Source organism: Pelodiscus sinensis, chromosome 2 (genome assembly GCF_049634645.1).
Source record: "Pelodiscus sinensis isolate JC-2024 chromosome 2, ASM4963464v1, whole genome shotgun sequence".
Lineage (NCBI taxonomy): Eukaryota > Metazoa > Chordata > Testudines > Trionychidae > Pelodiscus > Pelodiscus sinensis.
Window position 1 is genome coordinate 178,604,300 of NC_134712.1, and position 26,423 is coordinate 178,630,722.

General features: G+C 45.9%; 1 protein-coding gene across 3 annotated transcripts in view; it reads left to right on the forward strand.

Moving 5' to 3' along the window:
* The first annotated feature begins 1,131 nt into the window (after positions 1-1,131).
* Positions 1,132-26,423, forward strand: part of LIMD1 (LIM domain containing 1) — a 61,907-nt gene continuing 36,615 nt past the window's right edge. The window contains exons 1-4 of one of the 3 annotated variants that reach the window (XM_075921877.1): positions 1,132-1,883; positions 2,274-3,172; positions 3,449-4,021; positions 21,198-21,299. In XM_075921877.1, the coding sequence (XP_075777992.1) occupies positions 2,542-3,172; positions 3,449-4,021; positions 21,198-21,299 (1,306 nt within the window). In that variant the 5' untranslated portion in view covers positions 1,132-1,883; positions 2,274-2,541. Of the gene's footprint in view, positions 1,884-2,273; positions 4,022-21,197; positions 21,300-26,423 lie in introns of all 3 variants that reach the window. The other 2 variants (XM_075921875.1, XM_075921876.1) reach the window with 2 other exon arrangements.

Here is a 26,423-nt window from a genome sequence, read left to right on the forward strand (position 1 = left end):
TGGGTCACTCCCTCCCTTCTCTGTCCCCTCCCCTTCCGTCCACCAGGGGAGAGAGTAGTACAGGGACAAATGCTGACAGAAGGGGAATAGCAGCAGCATCTTGGTACCTATCTTGAGGGAGGGGCCTTCACTCCTTCTTGTCCTCCCTAAATAGCACCCTGGGGGAGGGGGACAGGGATAGAGCAGACCCTACTAGTGTGGGGGCAGGAGACATGCCTTTCGCCAACTCCTGTAACTTGTTGGGCTGCCTGCTATTTAGTGCTGCAGCTTTCAGGAGACCCCCAGGAGCCAGGCAGGGAGCCCGCCCCACCTCCTGGAGCCCAGTTTGCCAGCTGGCTTGAGTTGCACCAGGGCACACCATTATACTTTCACCTCTGCTGTTTCCAGTGCAGGTACTTATAAGCTGTGATAAAGATAAGCTAAATATATTAAGTCTATAAGAATGCTTTGCAATCCTTTATTTGTTCTCAGGCCTTCTTGATTTGGGGACTGAACCCTCTCAGCCTTCTTGATTTGAGGACACCAAAATTGGACACAATATTCTAGCAGCATCTGCAGTGGTGCCAAAAACAGAGGTAAAATAACCTCACTGCGCCTACTTCAGATTCCTCTGGTCATGCATCCTAGGTTCACATTACTTTTTTGGCCACAGCATCACACTGGGAGCTCATATTCAACCGATTATCCACTACACTCTTTTTCAGAGATACTGGTTCCCAGGATAAAGTTCCCTATTATGAGGCATGGCCCTCCCCTAAGTTCAGTGTTCCTGGCTGTACACATTTACATTTAGCCACATTAGCATATTGTTTGTTTTCACCCTCTTCATTATTTACCACTTCTGCAATCTTTGGATCTGTGCAGGCAGAACCCTGCCTTGAATGATGACTATGACCCTGACAAAGCAAACACTTTATGCAGGTGAAAAAAAAATGACTCATCTGAGAAGTCAGTGGAATTTCCCGTGTGAATAAAGTTACAAACACTGGTTGCTAGTTCCTGGCCTAAGGCTCTGATCCTGCAGTGAGCTCCTAATCGGCAAGCCCTTAAGCCTGCCTGGAGCCCCACGCACTTCAGTGGAGTTGTGTCATCAGGGCGGTGCGTTGTAGTTAGGTTACTGAAGAACTGCATAGCTGTGCCAAAAACGGTGTGCCACTTCCTTCTGAAAGCATCAGCAATTGCCAGCCAGGTTTGCAGGCTAACACGCAGTTGCTGGCAGTTGAACAGCTGGTCTTGTCTTTTCCTCCCCAGCTGCACCACAGGTCCTCAGCGGATCCAATGCGCATGGAAATGTCCTGGAGCAGCGTGGGGTGTGTTTTTTTGTTGTTTTTGCAGGATCGGGCCACTCTAGGCTTCTCCTCCAGCCAGCGGGGTCTATTTTTATTTGATCAAAACATTCCCCAGCAGGGCTGGTAACCCAGCCCCTCCTGACACGTGTTTCGCGCACAAGGACTTGAAAGCAGACTGGCCTGAACACGGGCCAGCAGCAACAAGGACTCCTCGAGCCAGGGAAGCCCCAGTTACCAAGCCGCTCTCGAGGCTCCGCTTTCACCGTGCGGCCGAGCAGCGAACGGAGCGCACGTCCCGGGGCTGGGGGGGGAGGCCAAGGGGGGCAGGTGCCCGGGAGCCGCTCCCCGCGTTGCCCCTTTGCCAAGCGCTGGGACCGGCTCCCCCAGGCCCGGCCCAGCAGCTGCCCCGCCGCCCCCTCCCCAGCCCGAGCGCGCCCGGCTCCGCCCCGCGGCGGCGGGAAGGGGGCGAGGCCGCGACGCGGGCGGGGCAGGGCGAAGCGGCAGCGAGTCCCGCAGAGCAGCCGCCGCCGGGGAGCCCCAGCCCGGCCCGGGGAGGAGCCGCGTTCCCGGAGGCCACGTGGGAGTCCCCAGGAGGTGCGTGGGGCTCCCGGCAACCCCCCCTCTGCGCGCTGCCGGGCCCCTCCCCGCGGTCCCTGGGCGGGGGCTGGCTCTGCTCCCCGCGAGTCGGGACGGGCCCCCCCCCCCCCCCCCCGGTGCCTGGGCCTCCCCGCCCCGGCTGCCCTGAGGCGGGAGGGAAGGGCTGAGCCGTGTGTGCGCCCACGAGGCGCTTGCAAACTCTCTCCCCGAGCCTGCCTCCTGCTAGCTCAGGCTGAATTGAGCCCGCATGGCGGGGTGAACGGGAGACCGCCTCGCCTCTGGGCCAGCAGCCCTCTCCCCGCTGGCTTCTTGGAGGGGTCCCCCCCCTCCCCTCGCCCAGATTGGCAATAAAAATCGAAGCTGCATTTTTGTTTGTTTGTTCCTTAGGGTAGGAAGCCACTATTGCTGCGGAGCCGGGAGAGCCAAGCTGAGGTCTGTTTGCCTCCGTTTTTTCGAGAACTCCAGAAAATGGATTGTTTTTACAAAGCGTGGGAACTCCTATAACCTTTTTTTTTTTTTGGAGCTGAGCACATAAAGCAGAGGATTGCTAAGTAACGTGAATTCAGCCCTGACGGGTGCTAGAGGCCTGGATGGCTTCCAGCTTTCAACATTAAATTGCGCCCAGTGGAAGGGGGACGCTAGTGAATTTATAAAAATGGATAAATATGATGATCTAGGCCTGGAGGCGAGTAAGTTCATAGAAGATCTCAATTTGTACGAAGCCTCCAAGGATGGGCTCTTTCGGGTGGACAAAGCTGCTGGTAACAACCCGGAATTTGAGGAAACTAGGAGAGTTTTTGCCACCAAAATGGCTAAAATCCATCTCCAGCAACAACAGCAGCAGCAAGAAGAAGAGCTGATGTTGGCTGGCTCTGGCTCTCTCAATGGTGGGGCCAGTTTCAGTGCCCAGCAGCAACTTCCAAACCTTCCTGTGCAAAAACTAGCTGCAGGAGCCAGTAAGTTGCATTCAGGAGAAAATATTGCCAAACCTCCTCTGGCCACAGCATCAGTGTGTGCAGCTCACCAGCTTGCTTTTCCACACCATCCGCAAGCTGTTCCTGAGGGGCAGCGAACAAAGTTATACCAAGATGGCAAAACAGCTGGCAAAGAATATGGCTGTAGTGAGAATCTGGGGGATTCAGAGGTCTCTGAAGGACATGGGCTCCACAGAGAAGCCCATATGAATCCCAGTGCTGCAGGGTCATCTTTTCCTCCGTCTCTTCCCCATGGGCAGCATTATACTGAGGAGAACCGGACTGGCATCTCATCTTGGGGAGGAGATGCTGGTAAGTTTTCCATCCCAAAATCCAGCATGGGGAGTTCACGGTCAAATTATAATCATAGTGATCAGTTACCAAGGAGTCCTACAAAAACCCACGCTGATCCTCACCCTTACCAGCATCAGCAGTCACTGAACTCCTGCAGGTCTTCAGAAAGTGGGTATGGAAGCCAGGAAAATGGGAATGAAAGCAATAGGCTCAGTCGAGGCTATGACCAAAACCCAGCCAGTCAGAGATCTTCCTCTTTTGCACTTACGCTGACCCCCTTCTCCACTTGTCCAGGGTTTGAGGATGAGACACCAGGGGGACTTCAGCAGCCGAGATCTTCCTCCTTCTCAACCCCATCAACATTGCCTGCTCAAGGGTTTTCAGGTCAGTCTAATCAATTTAGCTCAAACCCTGAGAGTGAGGTCACCAGTCATGACCACCCATTACGGTACCATGACAATTCTAGCTCTTTCACTTCTTCATCTCCTACTCCATTGCCTCCAAGTGTAGATTATCAGCAAGAAACGGCTTACCCCAAGTCTCCTAGCCATTTCATCGTTCATGGACAAAATCACTGGCTTAATTGTCCTGGCTCTGGGATAAGTCCTGAGCAGAATGCTATCAGTGTAGCTTCACACAGGTCAATGGTTTCTGATGCTCCAAGTTCTCCATTTAAAGAGAACATAAGCAGTCTGCAGCATGATCCTGGACACCAGGAGAATTCCAGTTCTACAAAAATAAAATTACCCTGTCAGACCCTCCTTCCACAACAGGAACAAGGGCCGTCTGCAGCTGAATTAAAATTAGAAGCACTTACCCAGCGTCTGGAGCAAGAGATGGATGCTCGTCCTAAGGCTGACTACTTTGGTGAGTATAGATTTCTACAGTTACAATCTGTAAATTGTCATAATGCCTCTAGCAGTATTAATTACTGTAGGGTTCACTCCTTCAGAGACTCGGAGGGGTGCGCTTTTTTTTTTTGCTCTCCTTTAGTGGTTTATTTTTGTACTTACGTGTCATTCACTGTACAGGCTAGAAATTTTATTTTGACTGAAATATTTTTCAGAATCACTTGTTTTTAAAACAAAGCTTCCGTAGCAACTTCAGGAGAGGATGATGGGAGTCGGGTGAGGTGGAAGGGTTCTGACTTTTGAAATACCTTAATTCATTTTTGATTGCAATTTAACACCTTTTGAAGATTACCTCCTTTACTAAAAATAGTATGTGATTCAGCTTTAATTAAAACTTAGTGTTGTAATCAATCAAAAAGTTGGATAAAGCTAAGGCTGCAGATATTTAACAACTTGAATGAGCACATCCAAAAATCAGGCTGTAAATAGACTACATTTTAAAGTTATAGCTCAGATCCATATGCTCCAAAGTATACTTATGCCATGTAGTTAAGAGAGGAGAACTTAACCTAAGAGTGTGCCAGAGTAAGAATTTAAAATATTCTGTTGATTTCAGTCCATTTGATATCATAGGTGGCAATGATCTCTTGATGAGTTCAATAATATATTTTCTCGCTCTCTCTCACAGCTATATCATAGCTTCATGAGATGGTGGCTGTTTAGTCTGGTTACCAGATCTTAGAAATAGCAGTTCTTGGAGACAGTGAGTCTCATCCTGTTTCCATTGAATTTAGTGAGAATTTTGCAATTAACTTAAGTAGAAGCAGGATCATGCGTTCTATGACTTATTCTTCCCTGTTTTAGGCCTGGTCTGCACACTGCACTTACAGAATTATATTGATCTACGGCTTAAATTGACCTAGCCTTGCCCTCGCTGGTGGCTTACTACACCTTCGTAACAACTCTTCCTCCAAGAGAGACGTAGGGCTTATGTTGGTGGTATTAGGGCGACAGTGTCTGTGTAGACACTGCATTCTTGAGATCATCTGTAGCAGTCCTAATTGTCAATTTCATGGCTCCCTAATGGAGCCATTGAATTGATGAGAGAGGCTCATGGCTCCCTGCTGTGGATCCTGCACTGGGATCCAATGTTTCCTCCAATTTGTTTCCATCCATGTGTGGAATACATTTTGTTAAGTGCAACAAGGCATGTGCAAATGTGTTCCACCAATAGAAATACATGCTGCTGGCTGTGGGAGATTTGGGTGCTCTGCTAATCAGCTGGGTGGCATTGGAATCTCCTGGGCTGCTGCCCAAGTGCTCAGCTTACAGGGAAAACTGCTGGGATCACTGCTCAGTCTGTTGCCCTGGAGTGGTGGGGGGGCTCCTGGCTTCCCACAGCCCTGCTGCTTCCCAGGCTCTTGCGTCCTTCCTCCCACCACTGAGCCTGACTGTCATCGGGGCTAGAAGCCCAGAGCCTGGATGACAGCTGCACTTGGAGTAGGGAGCTGGGAGTCTGAAGAGGCACCTAGGCTTGGAGCAGGAAGCTCTACCAAAAGCAGTGAGCCTAGCTCTCAGCCCCCCACACTGCATCTCTGAAGTCAGAGCAAGTGCTCCAGGTCATAGTTCCCTCTAAGCTGCATGGCCATGTGGCCGCACAGCTGCCTAATAAGCCCCATGCAGGGGCTCAGGGCTGCCGTGCATGCGTGGAGCTGCCATGGCTGGTGGAGAGGTGCCTCTCTCCTCATTGTGGGAGCTCCCTGCTGGAGTCAGAGGGGAGGCACACTCCTCCAGCCCCAGCAGGGAGCTCCCATGGCCTGGGGAGAGGCTCGTACCATCTCAGAGTTCTGCCCCTCCCCCCCCCCCCCCCCCCCCACCGCCCCAGCAGCACAGATCTGCCATAGCTGGGAGAGAGTCACACCTCCCCAAGCCCGGCCTAGCCTCACCGGAGCTGCCACAGCCAGAAGAGAGGCGCATATCTCACCTGGCATGGAGCTGCTGGGGAAGCCCCCTCTCCTGGAGCAGCCTGTACCCAAAACCCCTCATCCCCTGCCCCAGCACAGAACCTGCATGCCCAGCCACAGCCTTTATCTCTGCACCCCAGCTCTCTGCCCCAGGCTTGAGCCCCCTCCAGCACACCAGAGCTTGCATCCCCAACCAGAGCCCTCATCCTCTTCAACCCTGAGCCCCCTCCCATACTCCAATCCCCCCCCCCCCACGATCGTCCATATGCAGAATGAATTTTATGTGCACCAATGTGTAGGGGAACACATTACCTCCGTATTGGTGTACATAACAAATTAGAACACTTCTAGTGAGGATTAGCTTCACCAACAGGAGGAGGGTCATGTGGATATGAAAAACCACAATAATTACTAAGGTGGTTTAAGATTGTAGTGTAGGCATGCCCATAGATAACATGGGTTGAACACCCCAAACACAGCAGTAGATTGAACTCTCCTGCCTTTTTCCCCCTCTGTGCTGCTTGATCCTTGTGCAGACTTGCAGGTACAAACTAGGGGAAGGCCTTTACGCTTCCAGCTTACTTCTGCTGCTCCATGAAGGCCACTATTGTTGGCACCAGCGCAAGCAGTCAATACACTAGTGACACTTGAGCATTCTGTTTTTGCCAACCTTACCATGAACTTCATAATAAATATTGTGCAAGCTAGGTAGCTGCCAAAGTTGGTATACAAAGGACAGAGAGATTGTTTTTCCCAGTGGTTAGGTAGGAACTTATGGAAAATAATACTCCAGAATAGGGATATAAATGGGTAACAAGTTAACTGGAACCCACCCCAACCAGAGCGCTGCCCTACCTGTGGCTGCTCCAGCTTGGTTGGGCCCACTGTGCCACGGAGTGACTTGTTTCAGTGGCTCCTGCGCAGGGTGCAACACAGCAGATCGGTTAACCAGTTAAACATCATATTTTAAATGGGATTTTACATCGTTATTCTAGAATAGAGACCATAGTTGTAATCAAATTTAGTTCTGTGAAAGGGCACATAGAGTAAAATGCTTATTGACATTCTCATTTTGCGTGGCAGTGTCTTTGTGCTTTTTGGGAATAGTGTTTTAAATACTCCTCTGAATATAGAATATTCCACTGACTGGGTTGTGAGAGTCTCGTCAGTAGAGGATGTGTTTTGGATTCACAGTGGTTTGAATGGGTGAACAGAGGAGCTAGATTATACTGTATTTTAATGTGTGTAAAGGAAGTAAGTGCATGCCAGAGCAGACGGATATACGGATGGTTAGATTTTTGCCACCTTTAAATTGGCAGTAATGCAAGGAATGTGCCTTTTAACTTTCAGGAAGTATGCAGCAATGTAATGGTATTTTGGTAACATGCAAGGTCAGATGGTGAGTCATCAAATTGTTTTTATTAGGATTGTAGGGGAAGAGATGGAGGCTTCTTAGTTCCCAGGATCCAGTGACCTACTCCTAGCAGGAAGCTATACACAGGGATGGGCAATGCAACCAACTGAGAATAACATGTAAGGGAGCAAAAATGCTAAGGGAAGAGGTAGAATTTGCAGCAGCTTTTGAGTCCCAGATCTATGGAGGGAAGTTTAGTGGTCACTTCCTGGAATATTTTGAAAGAATTGATGTAGTACAGAGCTCTTCTTAACTATGGCTTGCTTTTTTTATTTTCACTTTTATGCATTCAGTAAACTATTTGTTATTCAAGGATAAGCACAGAGTTAGACTAGGTGGATATGAGAGTATTGTTTTATTGATGAAAGAGACAAACTTTTGAAGCACACATCCTCAAACTTGACACTCACCAACAGAAAAACTTAAAAAATGAGTGTCCTATAGCACCTTAGAAACAAACAAAAGTGTGTGTGTGTGTGTGTGTGTGTATATATATATATATATATATATATATATATACACACACACACACTGTATATAGTATGATGAGCTTTCGTGGGCACAACCCACTTCTCATCTGAAGAAGTGGATGGTGCCCATGAAAGCTCATTTGTCTCTCTCTCTAAAAAATGTTTTTCCTGTGGGAAGACAGAGTAATGTCATGGCACTCTGCCTCCCGCCACCCCCTCTGCCCTCAACCTCCCTGCTTCCTCCTCCCTCGGGAGGGGGGGAGATCAGGGAGCCTCGCGCCCTCCCCAGACCCCCATCACACACACACTTGGCCAAGACCCCGCACCCCTAGGCCCTTCACTCACCACCCTGCTGAAACCCTGCATCCCTAGCCCCCCTCACTAACTTCTTCCACTGAGATCCTGCACCTCCAGCCTGCTCCTGCCCCCAGCTAGATATCTACCCCCAGAGAGAGGTGGGTTGGTGAGTGTAGCGAGCAGGGGGTGTAGCCCCCTAGTGATACTCTTTTTGTAGTCTGTAGGTGCTACAGGACCACTCTTTTTTCATTTTTTTTAAGTTACAGACTAACAAGGCTACCCCTCTGAGACTCACCAACAGAAGCTGGTGCAATAAAAGATGTACTATTTTCTCTACCTTGTCTCTCTAATATCCTGCTATCAGCATGGCTACAGCTACATTGCAAACAACAGGCTAAGGATTCTAGGTATTACAAATCTGTTTTTTCACTAAGCCAGTTCCTCAAGACACAATTATTTTTATTAAACTGATTTAAAAAAAAAAAGAACAGCAATAGGTTTTCAGGGTTTTTTTGTTTGAAATGTCCCCTTGCATTATTATGAACTCAAATGCAACACCTCTTCTATGGCCTCGGGGCCAGGAACTGAAATAGGTTAGAAACACAAGCACAAGTAATTGTTTCTTAGCATTTCAGATTACCAAACACAGCAGCATTCTATTACAAGCACAGATGAGATTTTTAAAAATGATATTGTTTATTCTACTGCTGTTAGGAGTGGATATGTGTAATAAAGAGTTCTGCTCCTAGCAAGGGAGATGCAGTAGAAGATAAGATACAGTGTGAAAACCAGCTTTGGTAAACGGAAGCTTTTTTTTTTTTAAAGACTAAATCCAATGTAAATTAATTCCTTTGAGGAGTAAAAGACTGTCTAGTTGTCTGCCAACACAAGATTACCAGATTACCATACATACCATACAAAATACTTCTGGATTTTCAAACCATATATGGTACGACAAAGGAAGGAACGAACCAAAGAAGTTAGGATTTTGTAATAGTGTATAATATAAGCTGTCAGAAAAACGAGACTTGCTTGGATCTCTGGAGTTGGCTTTTTGATTGTTTTTAAGAGTATTTTCTGAAATGTTAATTTCACTGCTATGAATTATGCAGTATCTTAAGAGGCACAAGGAATCTCAGGAGCTATGTTGACTGTTACAATCAAAGGCTATTATCCAACTTATAGATTGGGAGAGAAAAGCATAGATGAATCTCTCCATTTGAGTAGAAACAAAGAGCCACATGAAAGAGATCTGGAAATCAATACTGATTTTATCAGCGTTTTTTTTAGACTGCCACTATCAAGAAAGCCTGAGGGAGTTAGGTGCCTGAATCCAATAGAATTTCTGTGGGATTTGGGTGCTTAATATTTTCTTCATCTGCTCTCAGCAGCTAAAGTTAAGGCCAACATTTCAGGTATAAGCACAGCAGGAGGACTGCAGAAATATGTATGTGCCCACTGTGCAGGAGAATTCAGACTTCTGAATGAAAATCTAATGGTTCCATGATTATGCTGACTGTCCATTTGTATGTGTAGTTACCCAGTTTACATGTAAAGACTTGGATTTTTGTAGGTGAAACAGGTGTGCATACATGTAATGAGTGTACCTCTTGCATTCGTAGGTGGAAATTTTGGCTTTTAGTTTTTAAAGACAGTGGTTGTCAGTAGCATTTTAAACCAAACTCTGGGGTTTTGTTTAATGTATTCTTACTTTAAGGTCTAAATCAGATGTCTTAAATTCCCAGCCTGTGGACCAGTCCTGGCTAGAGCGATTGCACAGTCCGGCCCAGGACTCCTGGGGTGACTGTCCTTTACAGTCCACCAAGCTCTGCCCCTTCTCGCCATTGCCCCGTCCTCTGCCCCATGGCACCCCGTCCTCTGAGCACACGGCTTTGGGGATCACCAGGGGAAGGCCTGTTGCTGTGCAGTGGCAGTGGTTGTGCTCCCCTGCACTCCTCACGTTGACAGGAGCTGTGGGGAAGCAGAGCACAGTGGAGCGAGTTCACTTGCCCATTACACTGTTTCCACTGCGGCTCCTGCCTCTGTCTGGAGAATACAGGGGGGGAGGAACCACTGTTGCCATGTGGCACCTGATATCCCCCTTCCCTTAGTGATCCCCAAAGCTGCTTGCTCAGGGGCGAGGTGCCATGAGGGGAAAGGGCGGGGTAATGGTGGGAAGGGGCGGGACTTGGGGTCTGGTAACAGACAGTTCTCCCTGCCCCCAGCTCATCGGGAGTCACAGGCTAGATTGTGCAATCACTCACTGGCCCATGAGCTAGGAGTTTGAGATCCCAGATCTAAATCCTGTGATGGATGGAGCTTTTCAGGATGGAGCTGATATGCTGTTGGTATTTTATCAGAGTCCCAGGTATCCTAGTTTGAAATTGTACGCTGAGAAGCTTTGTAGCAGACAGAGTGAATCTTGTAGTTGAGTTTGAGGGTTTTCTCTTTCACCAAATTAGAATGCAAGATGAATCATTCATCCCAAGCGGAGACTTGGACTCTTGGCACATACAGATGGGTATACTGAGTTGTCAGAGCAAGGGGAGTTGTGCAGTGAACTTGCTCCAGCACTCGTTACAATCTGACAGCTGGTATTGACTGCAGATTTTAACAGAATGTTACTGATGCCGAAAAGATAATTTAAGGGCTGCTGCAATGGGAACCTCACGTAAAAACAGAAGGGTTTTCTGATGCTTTGTTTTAAAGGCCCATGTTGTGGGCTGGAGATAAGGGCAACTTTCCCTTTGGAAATGTGTTCATTTCTGCCTACTAGATGCATGCCTGATTCTGGAAAAGTTCTAAAGCTGGAAGAACTTTCATGTGCAGTACTGGGCGAAGGGGGCAGGAAGAGAGGAATCGGGCACTAACTCTTCCAGCATTCTTAGTTGCAGAGCATGAATTAGTACACTTGTGGGACTTGGATCCAGAGAACAAGAGCATGAAACCTGTCGCTCCTGGGTGCATGCACATGGGAGAAAACACATAGAAAATGTATTGGAGGCATTTCCATGGAAACAACTTGACTTTTCTTTCCATTGCTTCTTGTCCTATCATCAGAGGCCAAGAAGAACCTCCTCCTCCTCCCTGTAGCATCCTTTTAGATACCTGAAAACTGTTGTCATGTCCCTTCTCAGTCTTGTCTCTTCTAAACTGAACAAGCCCAATTCCTTCAGCCTTCCCTCATAGCTCATGTTCTCTAGACCAGTGTTTCTCAACCAGTGGTACAAGTACCCTGAGGGGTACTTGAGAGAAGTCTGGGGGGTACATCAACACAACTGAAATTTGGAGAGAACTGAATTTTTGTTTTAAGTTTTATGCGCTTTCTTATTTTTGTACTTTTTACATGCAAAAATTTCACCTCCCACCCGGCTACGATTACGTTTTTTAAACAAATGTGTTGCAATGGCAAAAAAAAAAAAAAATAAATAAAAAAAATGTGTATGTCTGAAAACTGTAGGTACTAGGGGTACTTATAATTTTTTTTAAAAAAGGGAGGTATTCTACAAATTTTGTGTTTAAAAAAGGAGTACTTTAGTTTAAAAAAGGTTGAGAAACACTGCTGTAGACCTTTAATCATTTTTGTTGCTCTTCTCTGTACCTTCTCCAGTTTCTCCACACCTTTCTTGAAATGTGGTGCCCAGAACTGGACACAATACTCCATCTGAGGCCTAATCAGTGCAGAGTAGAGTGGAAGAATGAGTTCTTGGGTCTAGCTCACAACAGCATCAAAGAGTCATGTTTGCTTTTTTGCAACAGTGTGATACTGTTGTCTCATATTTAGCTTGTGGTCCACTATGACTCCTAGATCCCTTTCTTCAGTACTCCCTCCTAGGAAATCACTTCCCATTCTGTATGTGTGAAACGGATTGTTCCTTCCTAAGTGAAGTACTTTACATTAGTCCTTATTAAATGTCATCCTAATTACATCAGGCCATTTCTCCAGTTTGTCCAGATCATTTTGAATTATGACCCTATTCTCCAAAGCAGTTGCAACCCCTCCCAGCTTGGTATCATCTGCAAACTTAATAAGCGTACTCTCTATGCCATCGTCTAAATCGTTGATGAAGATATTGAACAGAACCGGTCCCAAAACAGATGCCTGCGGAACCCCACTTGTTATGCCCTCCCAGCACGAGTCTGACCCGTTAACCGTTCTCAGAGAGTAGTTATTATCCAGCCAGTTATCCATCCACCTTATAGTAGTCCCATATAAGTTGTATTTCCCTAGTTTATTGATAAGACAGTCATGCGAAACTGTATCAGATGCCTTACTAAAGTCTAGGTATACCATGTCCACTGCTTTTCCCTTATCCACAAGACTTCTTTGTCCTGTCAAAGAAAGCTATCAGATTGGTTTGACATGATTTGTTCTTTACAAATCCATGCTGGCTATTACCTATCACCCTATTTTTTTCCAGAGGTTTGCAGATGAATTCCTTAATTACCTGCTCCATTATCTTCCTTGGCACAGAAGTTAAAACTGACTGGTCTGTAGTTTTCTGGGTTGTTCTTATGTCCCTTTTTATAGATGGGCACTATATTTGTCCTTTTCCAGTCTTCTGGGATCTCTCCCAACTTTCATGATTTTTCAAAGATGATATCTAAAGGCTTAGATACCTCTTCTGTCAGCTCCTTGAGTATTTTAGGATCCATTTCATCAGGCCCTGGTAACTTGCAGACATCTAACTTCTCTAAGTAATTTTTAACTTTTATTATATCACTTTGGTCTCGTGTCATCCAAGACTACTATGAGTCATGCCCAAGCTGTTTCCTCCTTATCAGAGGCTGTGTTGGAGAATGTTGCCTGTCATCTGAGCCCAAGTTTCACACCTTCATGTTCTCCCCTCTGTGTCTTAGGCTTCTGGCTGAGGAAGTGCGGAGGGGCACATCTGTAAATGTGGTCATGCAATATTTTGATTTGGACGCTGTGTCCCAAAAGGTCACTTAACCTGAAAATCAGACAGTTTTTCAACAGCCTACGGTGGATGGAAGTGTAATGCCCCAATCAGTCCTACACGATGCTACTCTTCAGCATCGTTTTGCTGAACCCAGAGCAAGTTAGAGATTAGAAAGAACTAGAAGTGAAGTAGCAACATTTGGAGGAGAAAATGTCATTTAGACTTTGAAGTTTGCAGCAGACAGAAACCCAGTTGTTGAACTTAGTGGGTAGGACTGACATTTCAGATAATATCAGATGATCATATGCTGCTGCTGACACCTCTTGGGACCTCTTCTGGCTTGCTGGACATGTGAGCCTGGGCTGTTTCCGGCAGCAGCGTTTCTGATGCATTAGAATGAAGAAATCAAATGTAAGAGTTGAGAGACAGTTTGCAAGGCTTGTTTTCAGTCCCAGCTGTGCTCCAAAGGCCCTGTTGTTCAAAGTCTCAGATGTTACTTGGGGCAGTTACTTTCCACATGATGCCAAATGGAACAGTGGCTTCTTTGTTGTTCAGAGGCAAGCTGCCCTAGAAGCAGAAACTAAACTGAAGTCAGCAGTTCTATGACCCTTCTCTTTCCAAGCATGGCTACCGCCCTACCAGAGCACTTGAGTGTGAACTTGCTAGTGCTTCACCTGTGTGATTCAGGCTTGTTGTAGTGTGGATGAAAGGGATACCTTAGAGCAGCGGTTTTCAAACTACTGGTCGCGATCCGGTACTGGGTTGTAGAATGTCAGGCACTGGGTCTCGTTGCTGCAGGTGATCTATGGGGCTGCTAACACAGGCTTCCTCCTTGTCTTGGCACTGCAGACTGTGCTGCACCCCAGAAGTGACCAGCAACAGGCTTGGCTTGTAGGTGGGGGAGGAGAGCGCACAAGGTGCTGTGCACTGCCTGTACCCCAAGCACTAGCTCTACGCTCCCATTGGTTGCGAACCTGCTGCTGGCTGCTTCTGAGGCACTGCATGGTTTGCAGTGCCAGGAGAGGCAGGAAACCTGCCTTTGCACCCCTTCTGCACTGCTGACTGGGATGCCACTCGAGGTAAGCCCCGCAGCCCTGACCCCTCCCAAAGCCAGAGTCCCCTCCCTACACTCCAAAGCTCTCATCCTCAGCCCCACCCCAGAATCCCCACTCTAGTCAAATTATGTTGGGTCGTGGGCATCGTCCTTTCCACCCCTCCCTTACAGGGTCATGAGAAAAAAAGTTTGAAAACCACTGCCTCAGAGTACATTTTAATACTCTGTGGATAACTTAGCAGAACATCCTCAACCACCATTTAGATGCGCAGGTTGATGCTTGCACAAATACTGTAGAGATCTGAGCATCTAAATGTAGCATACAGGCATCCTAGTAAGGCACCCGTTTTAAAAATGTAAACATAGACACAGTATTCAGCCTTATGCTTGACGTTGCGGAATAAGATTTATCCTACTAATCTGTAGGAGGAAATGCCCCTCTTGCCACTGGTGAGTGTCAGTAAAGTGTAGCTGAAATGATGGTGATGACAGTTATACTGGTGGTGTAGGCCAGGAGAAAGCATGCTCAGCAGCATTGAAAAAGCCTGGAGTTAAGTCTTGTTTGGAGCAGAGTCTAACTAAGGTTCTGAAATGGAGTTGAACTTTGTGCACACTGCTCTCCGCTGGCAATTAACGTGTGGTTTGCAGTAGCTCAGCACACATGTTGCTGATGCTTTGTCCTAAGAGAAGAGCAGGTTCATCATGGCAGTAGGGGGTGAGCTGAGAGGGTTCAAGAGAGTAAATAGTGTAAGGTAAAAATCATAATTAATTCTGTAGTTTTTTATGTGGAAGGGGTCAGGTTAAAATGAGAGAGAAACTTTCTAATATACAGCATTGCTACCGCCACCTTAGCACAGTAAAATGGATAGAAATAAACACCCAACCCTGAAGTAATATCACTGACCTGTATTATATCAAGGATTAATTTGGCCCAATATTTTCTTTTTGTTTTTAAAAGAACCTTACGGACTGTAGTGTGATAGGTTGTCATTGACTATGATAGTAGTAGCATTTAAATAGTCCTGTGTAGGTGGGACATTCAACACATCTGTGAAATGAAACTGGATGGTGGTGAGGGTTGTGTTTCTTGTGCTGCTATCCTATGGCTAAGAGACAGCCTTGCGGAAGACTAAATAGGTGCTGTGTTACACTTGTGTGCCAGTATTCCATTGGACCTCTGTCACTGTCACACGGATCTACCTGTTACATGATGCAGCAGGGAAGGTGTGTTTTATTCCACCTGCACAGTGTATTAAATGTTAAGCACTTAAGACAGAGCCATCTCTGCTGTTTAATTATCAGGGCGTGGCATAATTTGGCTAAAACTATTTTAGTACATTTCAGGATGAACTACATATAACTTCCTTTTCTGAATTGTAGTTGTTGTTAATTCATATTGAGTTTCATAACTCTGGGAGAACTTTCTGTAGGGGAAGAAATTATGTTCTGGAGACTTCATGGAACAAAAGTTACATTTGTATGTAAAAGGAAAACAGTTAGGCATTTTTAAAATAAAATAAATACATAGATACTTAAGAAAAAACAGTAACTGTTGTGGAAGGATCTTAAAACTGCAAAAAAAGCGGTTTTCCTGCTTTTCAGCATCACAGGATCTAGGCAACAGGGAATCTTACAAATCAGCCTTGAGCTATGCATGTCAGATGGTAGGACAAAAGGTTGGGTTGTACCATACTTTAATTTGTTATAGATGCATTTGAAAGCTCAGATTTTCCTTTCTTAATGTCCCAAATGCCTGCAAAGCTTATCTTATCTTCCATTCTGTCTGTCGTTCTTATTTTGCTTTCAGATATTTCATGCTTTAATAAGTGTATAAAATAGCTGTGCTCTGAGAAGATCTGGCAAGTTTTGTGAAGTGACTGGCATGTTGGTATGGATCCATAACAAGCCTGGTGTGTTTGTTCAGACCACACTTGGACAAGTGAAATAGCTTTCTATTCTCAGTCTTATGATGGGATTCTTTCCATTCTGCTCTTTGTATCTTATCCCCACTAGGGCTTGGAATTGTGTTTGAAACAATTTTCAGAGTTCTAGCTTAATACATTTGTAATGTGCTTTCCATACTCAGGGATACTATGTGTGCAGTAGGAAGATTAATAGGAAGCAACAGTGCAAGTGTAGCCGTAGAGAGATCTCTGGCATTTTTATCACTGAATGATGAAAACTTGCTGCCAGTGTTAGCAGGAAGGAGAACATTTGCCAAAAATCCAGAGCCAGCATGGTTCTGCCAGAGCCATTGTTGACAATGCCTTTTGGACACTGTTGCAAATAGGTTTGTTTTGCTCCTAAAATGGACCAGACCTTTCAGTAACTGCACATTATCTTGGATTCTCAAATCCAATATGCAATCAGTTGTTCAGTTAGCAGTGTCTATAAACTCCAAATGGAGCCAGGATCTCCCTGTGTTAGGTACTGTGTCCATGCAAAGAAAGAGACAGTATCTGCTCCAGACAGTTTGACAGTCTGAATAGATCAGAGAGGTTGGAAGGAGAAACAGATTTACGGGAATGAATTGACATGCCCATGACCATCTTGAGGTCAGTGTAGAAGCAGAAATCAACCCCAGGTCTGTACCCCATCTCTCTTGGTACAGTGAAGTAAACATGGATTACAACACTGTAATCAGCCGGCCCTGCTAAAAATGTTGCCTGTGAATTTTTCAGCTCATTTGAGCCTGATTTTTCATTAAAGCTGGTCTGTCGTGGTCATGTGAGAATGTTTAGTACAGACAAGCTAGCTCCACTTGGCATTTATCTTGAAACAATAACGTCTCCTTCTCTGTCAGTCAGACAGCAGTTTTCCGGCATGCCTTTCATCATGGATTCTACACAGTACTAGAGCAACGAGGAATATTCCCACTCAGATCCATGAAGGAAATGGATAAGGGTGATTGTCCCTCCCCTCAAAATATGTCATTTGCCATGCATCACCCCAGCCCTTTTATGCTTTTGCTGTTTTTGAACGTAAGAAAGTAACAATAATTTATAATGCAGACAGTTCCCATTCAGTTGCAGAATTCCTGGTCCTATTATTGCCATGTTCATTTTAATTGTAATCTCATTTCACTATCAAAAAAGATTTCTTTGGAAATCAAGCAGGGCAGGCATACATTAAACATAACTGCAGGGAGAGGGCTAAGCAGACCAATTATAGGTTGTTTTTTTATTGCTTGTGAGGCAGTATCTGCTTATGTCTCAAGGAAGATACAAGGCCAAGTCCAGCCATCAGTAGGCACTGCCCCCAAATTGAAATATATTCATTCTTAAAATGGGGCTAACATAACCTCAAGACTTCTTGTGATCGTTTCCTAATGTAGCCCTCCTCTTCCTCCTACACACCTCTTCTCCCCTACTTCCCCCCCCCCCCCCATTGCCATCTTTTACTGTACTGTGTCAATTCAAGGCCTGATTCCTGAAACTCCATGCTTTTATAGCCTCATGGATGTTCATGCATGGGTACCTTTAAATAGTGGGCTCCATGGTAGAAGGCCCTGTCCTTTTGTTATTTGCCTGCATGGCATCTTGCAACACCCAGACTGCTATATACTGAACAATAATAATAAAGCACAATGATTTTTTGAGTAAACAGCTAAGTAAATGCATATACAAATTACTTGCATGGAGCTACATTGTCCTCTAGGCACTGGGGATGTAAGTGACTAGTTGTGACTAGCAAATGCTTATCATATAGTCGACTCGTGGTTTGACTAGTTGCTTTCTTCCCTTGCTGCCTCTATCAGAGAGAGGCAGCAAAGGGGGAGCCAGGATCCAGTGCTGGGTGGAGCTGGTTTAAAAGCCAGTTCTCCCCTCCCCCCTGGTACCGTCGCCATGGGGAGAAGGGGAAGGGACACAGCGGGGAACTGGCAGTGCTCAAAAGCAGAAGCGCTTAGGGTGAGCTGAGGACTCAGTCTTCTGCTGGCCCCAGGCTCCCTCCTTTTGAAATGTACTAGAGTCCCAGGAGGGCTGCTGTACATTTCGAAAGTAAAGCACTGCAGGGAGCAGGGAACTGCTTGAGTCCACCACTAACCCTGGTCCCCCATGGGGCTTCAGCCTTTGAAATGTAGCAAGAACCAGTGGGGCTGTTGCTGCAGTTCAAAGGTGGAGGCTCCCTTATCGACTAATCGAATAGTCGATGAAATTACATTCACTATTCGATTAGTTGATTAATCTGAATTTAGCATCCTTGCTAGGCACTAGCCTGACCAAAGGGCAATGCACAAACCAAGCTGCCTTAGGGAGGTATCCTGTTCAGAGATACCCTCTCCCCTTCAAGAAGCAAACAAGATAGAGGGGAGTAAGTCGCTGCAGTTTACAACTCCACTTGGGCTGGCCAGCTACTTTTTGCCAGTGAAAGGGAGTAGAGAGAAAGCTGTGTGTGCTCCTTGACCCCTTGTTTGCAGTGGGGAGTGTTTGGAGAGTTGAGCTGCTACTTTGCAACAGAGTCCATCTGGATACCTGTGTTAGTCTTGCTTGGCTGAGCAGCAGGGTGTGAGGGTTACTCTCCGCTATTCTGCTTGAGTGAGTATGAAAAGGACGTAGGCTAGTCCAGTGGTCCCCAACCTTCTGGGGCTGCTGGGCGCCCAGAGGCGGGGCCACACATACGCTGCGTGGCGAGGGCCGGCTCGAGCCATTCCTGTGCCCTGGGCAGAGGGTGTGCGATGCATGCGCGGCTCCGTCCCTGGGCACATGGTGCATGCGTGGCCCCGGCGCGCTGTGCACCTTACAGCTGCAATCGGGCGCGTGGCGCTGATGGCAGATCTAAGGGGTGCCATGCAGCCCCGGCGCCTGATGGCAGCTCTAAGGAGCGCTGGGCAGCCGGGCGCTCAGCGCCTCTTACAGCTGCCATCAGGCGCCCTCCATAGGTTGGCGCCCCGGGCAGCTGCCTGGCTAGCCCCCACCTTAATCCGGCCCTGCGCGTGCCCAGGGGCAGGGCCGCACATGTGCCGCATGCCTGGGGCCCAGGGCGCAAGAATGGCTCGTGCCGGCCCTGGTCCCTCGGCGGGCGCACATAAATGCCCCAGCAGGTGCCATGGCGTCTGTGGGCACCATGTTGGGGGCCACTGCTAGTCCTTTAAACTTTGCTTCCCAGTCAACGCATTTAGTTTCATTTTTACATTTCCTCTGTCATAGCACACTGTGTGTGGGTGGATCTGTAGGCCAGCTCAGGCTAGCCTTTGTAATTATGATCCCCGTATTCAGAGCCAAGAGATGTCGGTAGAGTTTTAGCTCCTAAGGCTAAATCAGTATGTGCATGCCCTAGCTGCTCTTCATTCTGCAGGCTATTCTGAGAATCAAGTCCATACTAGCTTTCTTCATTGCTGTTGCCAGCAAACATCTGCTCCGCCAGATGGAATTTTTTTTCATATGAGGGGGTGATGGTGGGGAAACCTCGCCCAGCATACATTTTATATAGAGTAGTCACACAGACTTCCCTTTCAGAAGGTGTCTGGGAAAGGAAAAAGATGTAGATTTAATGTTCCGTCCAGAGGCCGGGTTAGTGGAAAATTTCATGGTTTTTGTGTTCATCTGAAGAGGTAATAGGCTGAAATAGCTGAAGATTTAAATTGATCAATTAAAAGAAAATCCTAGTGTCCTTTAGCCATTGTAACAATCAAGAGAGAGATTCTACACTGAGAGAGTAGAATCTATTTGTCCTTGAACTAGGGATGTTAGACTAGTCGACTATCCGATAAGCATTTGCTTATCAGATAGTCTTTTGACTAGTCGATATTCTCCCCTCCTGCCCCCCGCTGCCTTTATGAGAGAGAGGCAGCAAAGGGGGGAGAAGGGGTACTTCAAAGTGGCAGTGCTGCACAGCTCTGCGGTGCTGCCACTTTGAAACCCCAAGGTGGCGTTTCAAAGGAGCAGCTGCTGCCCCTTTAAAACTGCCTCTGTGTTTCAAAGGAGCAACCATGGAGCCTGGCGTCAGCTGGAGAATCCCCCTCGGCATTTCCCTTGAACCCAGGATCCACTGGGGACTCTTGTGCATTTCAGAGCAGGCACCCGTGTGCAGCCTGGAGTCAGAAGGACTTCCCGCTCGTCCTGGGTTGCATGCGGCATTCCTCCTTTGAAATTTACAAAAGCCCCAGCAGAGGCTCTGGTACGTTTCAAAGGAGGAATGTGAAAGTGACTATGGACTAGTCAATTAACTGCATTTTAACATCCTTACCTTGAACAACTCAAATTTTCCCCAGTGTTTTTTTTTTTTTACAGTCTGTATGAGGTTACTGGGGAAGGATGAGTGTGGAGAGGGAACTGAGTCTTGAGAGTCTTTTGCATTATTTACACTGACGTTAAAGGTTGATGCTGTCATCAGATTTGTGAAGTAGGGATGTTAAGTGTAGATTAATCAACTAATCGAATAGTCGATGCAGTTTGCATCGACTATTCAATTAGTGGGTAAGGGCGCCTCCACCTTTGAAATGTAGCAAGAGCCCTGTTGGCTCTTGCTACATTTCAAAGGTGGAAGTGCTGCGGGGAGAACGGGGCCAGAAGGGGACTCAAGCAGTCCCCCGCTGGCTCCGTGCTTCCTGCTTTTGAAATGTACAAAAGGGGCTCTTGGTACATTTCAAAGGAGGAAACTCCACCAGTTCCCTACTGCGCCCCTACTCCTTCCTTTCCCCACCCCCAGAGACAGAACTGGGAGGAACCAGCTTTTAAGTCGGCTCCCCCCAGCATTAGCTCCTGCTCCTCCCACCCTCGTAGCCTCTCCCAGATAGAGGCAGCATGTAGGGGAGAAAACGACTAGTCGAGTCACTAGTCCAGTTGGCTGTCCGATAAGCATATGCTTATCGGGTAGTTGACTAGTTGCTTTCATCTCGATTGTGAAGTGCACAGTAGTTTGCAATATTGCAAAATATACATATGCATAATACTGAAATTGCCTAGCTTCCCTCGCTGTGACAACTGTATCTACCTTCTGCTTTTTGTTGGTCAATATGAATATATTTAATGAGCCAGCGTGTCCTTTCCAGGAAAAGAGTCTCTGCAGCTAAGCCATCTCTTTCCTTTGTGTGCACTTGTCATGTTATGACTGTCTATTTCTGATTTCTCTTTGTTCTTATTTCATTTTCAGGAACATGTGTGAAGTGCAGCAAAGGTGTGTACGGAGCAAGCCAGGCTTGCCAAGCCATGGGAAATCTCTACCACGATGGCTGCTTCACCTGTGGAGCATGTAGTAAGTGTGTGTTTGCCTGTGTGGTAAGGGGAAGCATTGCACGTGCGGGAATGGAGCTTTACAGCAAATGAGTTTTCAGATTTTTTTCAAAACATGTAGGGATGTAAAATTTTGCTTAATTAGCTAATCGAATAGTCGGGCAATTTGCATCAGATATTTGATAAGGGTGTCTCTGCCTTTGAAGTCAAAGGCGAAAGCACTGCGAGGAGAATGGGGCCAGCAGGAGACTCAAGCAGGCTGCATGGCACCTGATGTCACCAGGGGAGTCCCCAGCTGACCCTGGGCTCCATGCTGCGCTGCCGCTTTGAAATGCTACGTGGAGCCCAGGATCTGGCCCCGAGCTCCATGTGGCGCTGCCACTTTGAAGCACCCCTTCCTTCCCCTCCATTGCTGCATCTTTCTGATAGAGGCAGCAAGGGGAGAGGTGGGAAGCGACTAGTTAACTAGCATGTCGACTAGTCATTCACATACCTAAACATATGGTTATTTTATTTACATGACAGATTGCATGTACCTGATGGATTCTGTTGCTGCTCTTTTAATTTTTTATATTACTTCTGGGACATCATTTAGATGAGGTGGTTTTGGATTATGCTTGTTTTCTACTATGTAAAAAGCAAGAGAGGGCCCTTTGGGTATTTTTAAGTGCCTGTTCTCTACTAATGCAGCTGTATCTTATTTATTATTTAACTTCTAAAGCAACATGGGTGTACATGGAACTTCATAAACCTAGAATGCTAGACACAGGAACCACTGGATGAAATTCCATGGCCTGTCTTGTACGTGTCAGACTAGATGATCTTATGATCCCATCTAGCCTTAAAATCTAGGGCCTGGTCTACACTTAGCACCTTAGTCCAAAATAAGCCCCTGAAGGTTAATTTTTGTAAGCGATGCGTACACACCACCAACGCTGTTGTTCCACAATAAGGGGCTGTAGAATTCGAACTCGGTAGTCCTGTTTTCATGAGGAATAATGCTATTCCCAAGCTTGCAAGTCCAAAATAATCTTAGTTTGGACACTCTAGTGCCACTAATTCTAACTAATTGGCCTCTGGAAGGCCTCTTGTAGCTCCCCAGAGTGCTTCCTGGAGCTCTGAATCCGAAGTAGTGTCTCCACATTAGTGTAGCCTGCCTCTGACTACATTCAATACTTCCCTGTGGTGAGGACCTGAAACTTCGGATTTGTAAAACTGGGTGCCCAGAAGTTGAATTTAGTAAATGCGAAATAATCTCCTAGTTTAGACAAAGCCTAGGTGTCTGTGAGGGAAACTCCCTGCCCAGAAGATTTTACAGCAGGGGTGAGCAATAATTATTGGCCAGGGGCCACTTCAGAAATTTTTAAAGTGCTCCTGGGCTGCCCAGAAGGGGTGGGGCCTAAACCGAAAGGGGCAGGGCCAGGATGCTTACGGGCTGCCCCACCCACAGATCCTGATTGGTCCGGGAGTGGGGGAGCCCCTTTTCTCTCCCCTCCCCCTTCCCACTAGGAACCCACTGTGCCTTGGCGCGAATCCGACCCGCGGAGGCCCTTTTGCCCATCACTGCTTTAGTTTGAGGACCAGGATATGTGAGTTCTGCATGTGAAGGGGTAGCAGAATTGGTCCGAAGTTAAGTTATGAATAGCCTTGTAAAGTAAGATACGCCTTTTTAGATTTAGAGCTACTTCACCTTCTAACTTCACTTTGTCTCGGTCAAGATTTTATGTCCCTCCCTTGATTTTACCATTTTCACCTGTGACCGTGCTACATCTTGTTATGTTACACAGATGGCAGGATACATGCTACACTTCTATAAAACTACCTGTGATGATTCTCCTCCCTCCCCCCACCAATGTTTTATGAAAATTGGCTTATGAATATAAATTATAAATATGCATAACTCAAAGATGCTGTAGACAAATTACCTCGTGTAATCTATCAATGTCATAATCTGCTGAATCTGTGTATCCTGTTTTGATGCAGCTACACACAAGCATGATAAAGTTAGAAATATGAAGTATGAAACTGTTTATAGTTTTCAGTGTGCTGAGGAGAGCCATCCCTTGTGCTTTGGAAGCCATAACACCTTGGTGATCAACCTCATAGACTCATAGACTTTAAGGTCAGAAGAGACCATTATGATCATCTTGTCTGACCCCCTGCACAGTGCAGGCCACAGAATCTCACCCACCCCTCCCAGAATAATCCTCTCACTTATATCTCAGATATTGAAGCCATCAACCTAATGACTTGTAAAGAGCCTTGTTTTTCCTATAAGTCCAAATGCTACTGGGCTAGTAAGACATGTGACCTCACCATTTGGTATTGGGATTCCATTTTGACCCTTGTATTTTTCCGTGGAAGGGAGGATGTAGAACAAAAGATTCCTGCCCTGGAGAAAAGTCTATTTAAGCAACGGAAAGCTATCAACCGTTTGTCTTTGGCTGATGTGGCACACTCCAAACAAGGCTGGGAACCAAGTTAGAATAAAAGATCATCTTTGACTTGAAGACTATGTCAGGAACAAGAACAGCTCTTTAGGATAAGAATCTGCTTCCAATAGTTTTTAGTGAACTGGAACTAGCTATACATTTTCTTTTCATTTTAATTTAGTAGTTTACTTTGATCTGTCTGTTTTCACTTGGAACCACTTAAATCCTACTGTTTGTACTTTGTGAAAATACTTGTATTTACTGTCAGGCTCAGAGTAAGTAACCGGGAAAACTATCAGTTTACATATCCCTCTTCCATTGATAAAGAAGGCTCAGGAGCTTTCCTGGTGTAAAACTTTTACCCAGAGAAAGATGGATTTATTTGGGATTTTGGTCTCTTTAGGGCAGGGTTTCCCAGCCTATGGGTCGGGACCCAAATATGGGTCAGCATTACATTTCAAAAGGGTCACCAAGTGTCTCCCCAGGTGGCTGTGCCCTCCCTCCTCCCCCCATTTTTGAATTGCCTTGGGTCACCAAGTCTTTCTGAATTGTCAAAATGAGTCCACACCTAGAAAAGATTGGGAACCGCTGCTTTAGGGGTTAGTTTCCTGGGTGCTGTATCCTAAAATTACATTGTCCCAGAGCTGAAGTGGGTCAGTGTCTGAATTGCTCTTCATGGATTGGTAACCCCAACTCTGTGCCTTGTCTGGGAGAGATCAGAGGATCTGGTCCAGCAGGACAGGGAAGCCCTAGAGAGCAAGAAGGTGAGTGTCAGTGGCATGATCAGCACACCAGAGAACAATCCTAAGGGGCCTTTTGTGACGGGGTACATGTTGGTTTCCAGGATGGATTAAACATTGAAATTGCTGACCTTGCCATTCGCTGATAAATGGGCTACAATGAAGAAATAGTGGAACTGCTGGCATTTATTCATAAATATTGCCCTCTACTCTCTGCCCCCCATCCTCCCACATGCAAGTTCATACCTCTTCTTTCACTCTTTTCTCTTTCCTGTGTGCCAAACATCTTTGATGTCTGTCATCTTGCAAATCTATCCTCAAAACCCATGTCTCTTGCCTTGCCTCCTGCTGTAGACTGCGCAGGACTGGAAGATGGCTTTTACCTAACAACTCATTCTGTAGTATGTAACACAAATTACTGATCTTTTTTAATCCCTGCTTCCTTTGTCTAGTCTCGTGTTCCATGGTTTTTTGTTTTAGACTGTAAGTTTTTTGAGTGGAGGTAGGGAGCCTCAGTGTGCTTTATTTTAATAATCTCCATAATAATCTGCAAATTTATGATGCTAATAATTTTTTCCTGTGAATAATAAAAGTAATGGCTTTGTACTTCTATAAGACGTTCCATCTGAGGCTCTCAAAGTATTTTATAATGACTGATGAATTAAGCTTTGCAATGCATCAGTGAGGCAAGTAGTTGTGTTTGCTCCATTTCACCAATGGAGAAACAGCCCCAGAAAGACTAAGGGCACGTCTAGACTGTTTTTCTTTCGAAAAGATATGCAAATTGGCGCGAATTTGCATATCTTCGGATTGCTTTTTCAAAAAAGGTTTTTTCAAAAAAGCAAGTGGTCTAGACGTGATTCTTTTGGAAAAAAAATCCTTTTTGGAAAGAACGTTGTAAACCTCCTTTTTTGAGGAAGAAGGGTTCTTCCAAAAAACGGTTTTTTTAAACTGCATCTAGACTGCTTGCTTTTTCGAAAAAACCTTTCAAAAAAGTGATTGGAAGAAGATATGCAAATTTGCGCCGAATTAGCATATCTTCTTTCGAAAGAAAAATGTAGTGACTGCATGGCCTGTAGGTGGGAGCCAAAACAAAAAAGTAGTGCATATAGTAGTCTTCTGTTGATATTAGAGTTGCCAGATGATTTAACCAAAAATACTGAAAGTCTCCCCCCCTCCCCACCACCAAAAAAAGCACTGGGAGAAAAATAGTGTTGGGGTGGGGGAAGGGGGGAAACTAAAGTTGTTTAGCACAAAAAACAAACAAACAAAAGCCAGAAGACAGTGCCCTTGTGGAACCAGGTAAGCAAAGAGGCCGGGGTCTGGGCCCAGTTGCTGAGTATGTGTAGGGTTCCCGGACAGGAGGTGAAAATACTATCTGGGTCAGTACCGGACACCTGGCAACCCCAGTTGATATAAGTTTTAGTACTTATATGTCTGGCCTGCCATTGCTCATTAAAAGTGATGTCATATGGATGGAAATTGTGTAAATATAGCATTTTATTAATATCCGCCTGTGTGTTGTGTAGTGTTGTCTTAATCTTTGTATTCATGTCCACCAGTGTGAAAAGCTATTTACATAAATATTTGCATATATCTGCAACCACACTTAAGTTGCGGTCCTCAGCATGTGCTGTGAGTATCACTGTGGCTTCTGGGGCTTCCAAATTTGAGTAGCCCTGTTCTAAAGGCCATGCTCTGTCCATTATACATCCTTGCTAGTATGAATTTAGAAATGTAGCTCCTTGTAGTGCATTTTGTAACAGTACGATCACATGGTGCCTTTGCATAGCTGGAGTTTTATTTTCCAAGATAAGGATTTCTTTTTTCTGTTGCATTTAGAATTGTAAGCTTATCAAGGCTACGGGAGATGTTTCTTATCTGTAGCCTTAAATTGAGAGTAAATTTTAGAGAGCTGTATACATTTCAAAAAAAATATACTAGTTCAAACTTAAACTCTGCTTGTCACCCAGC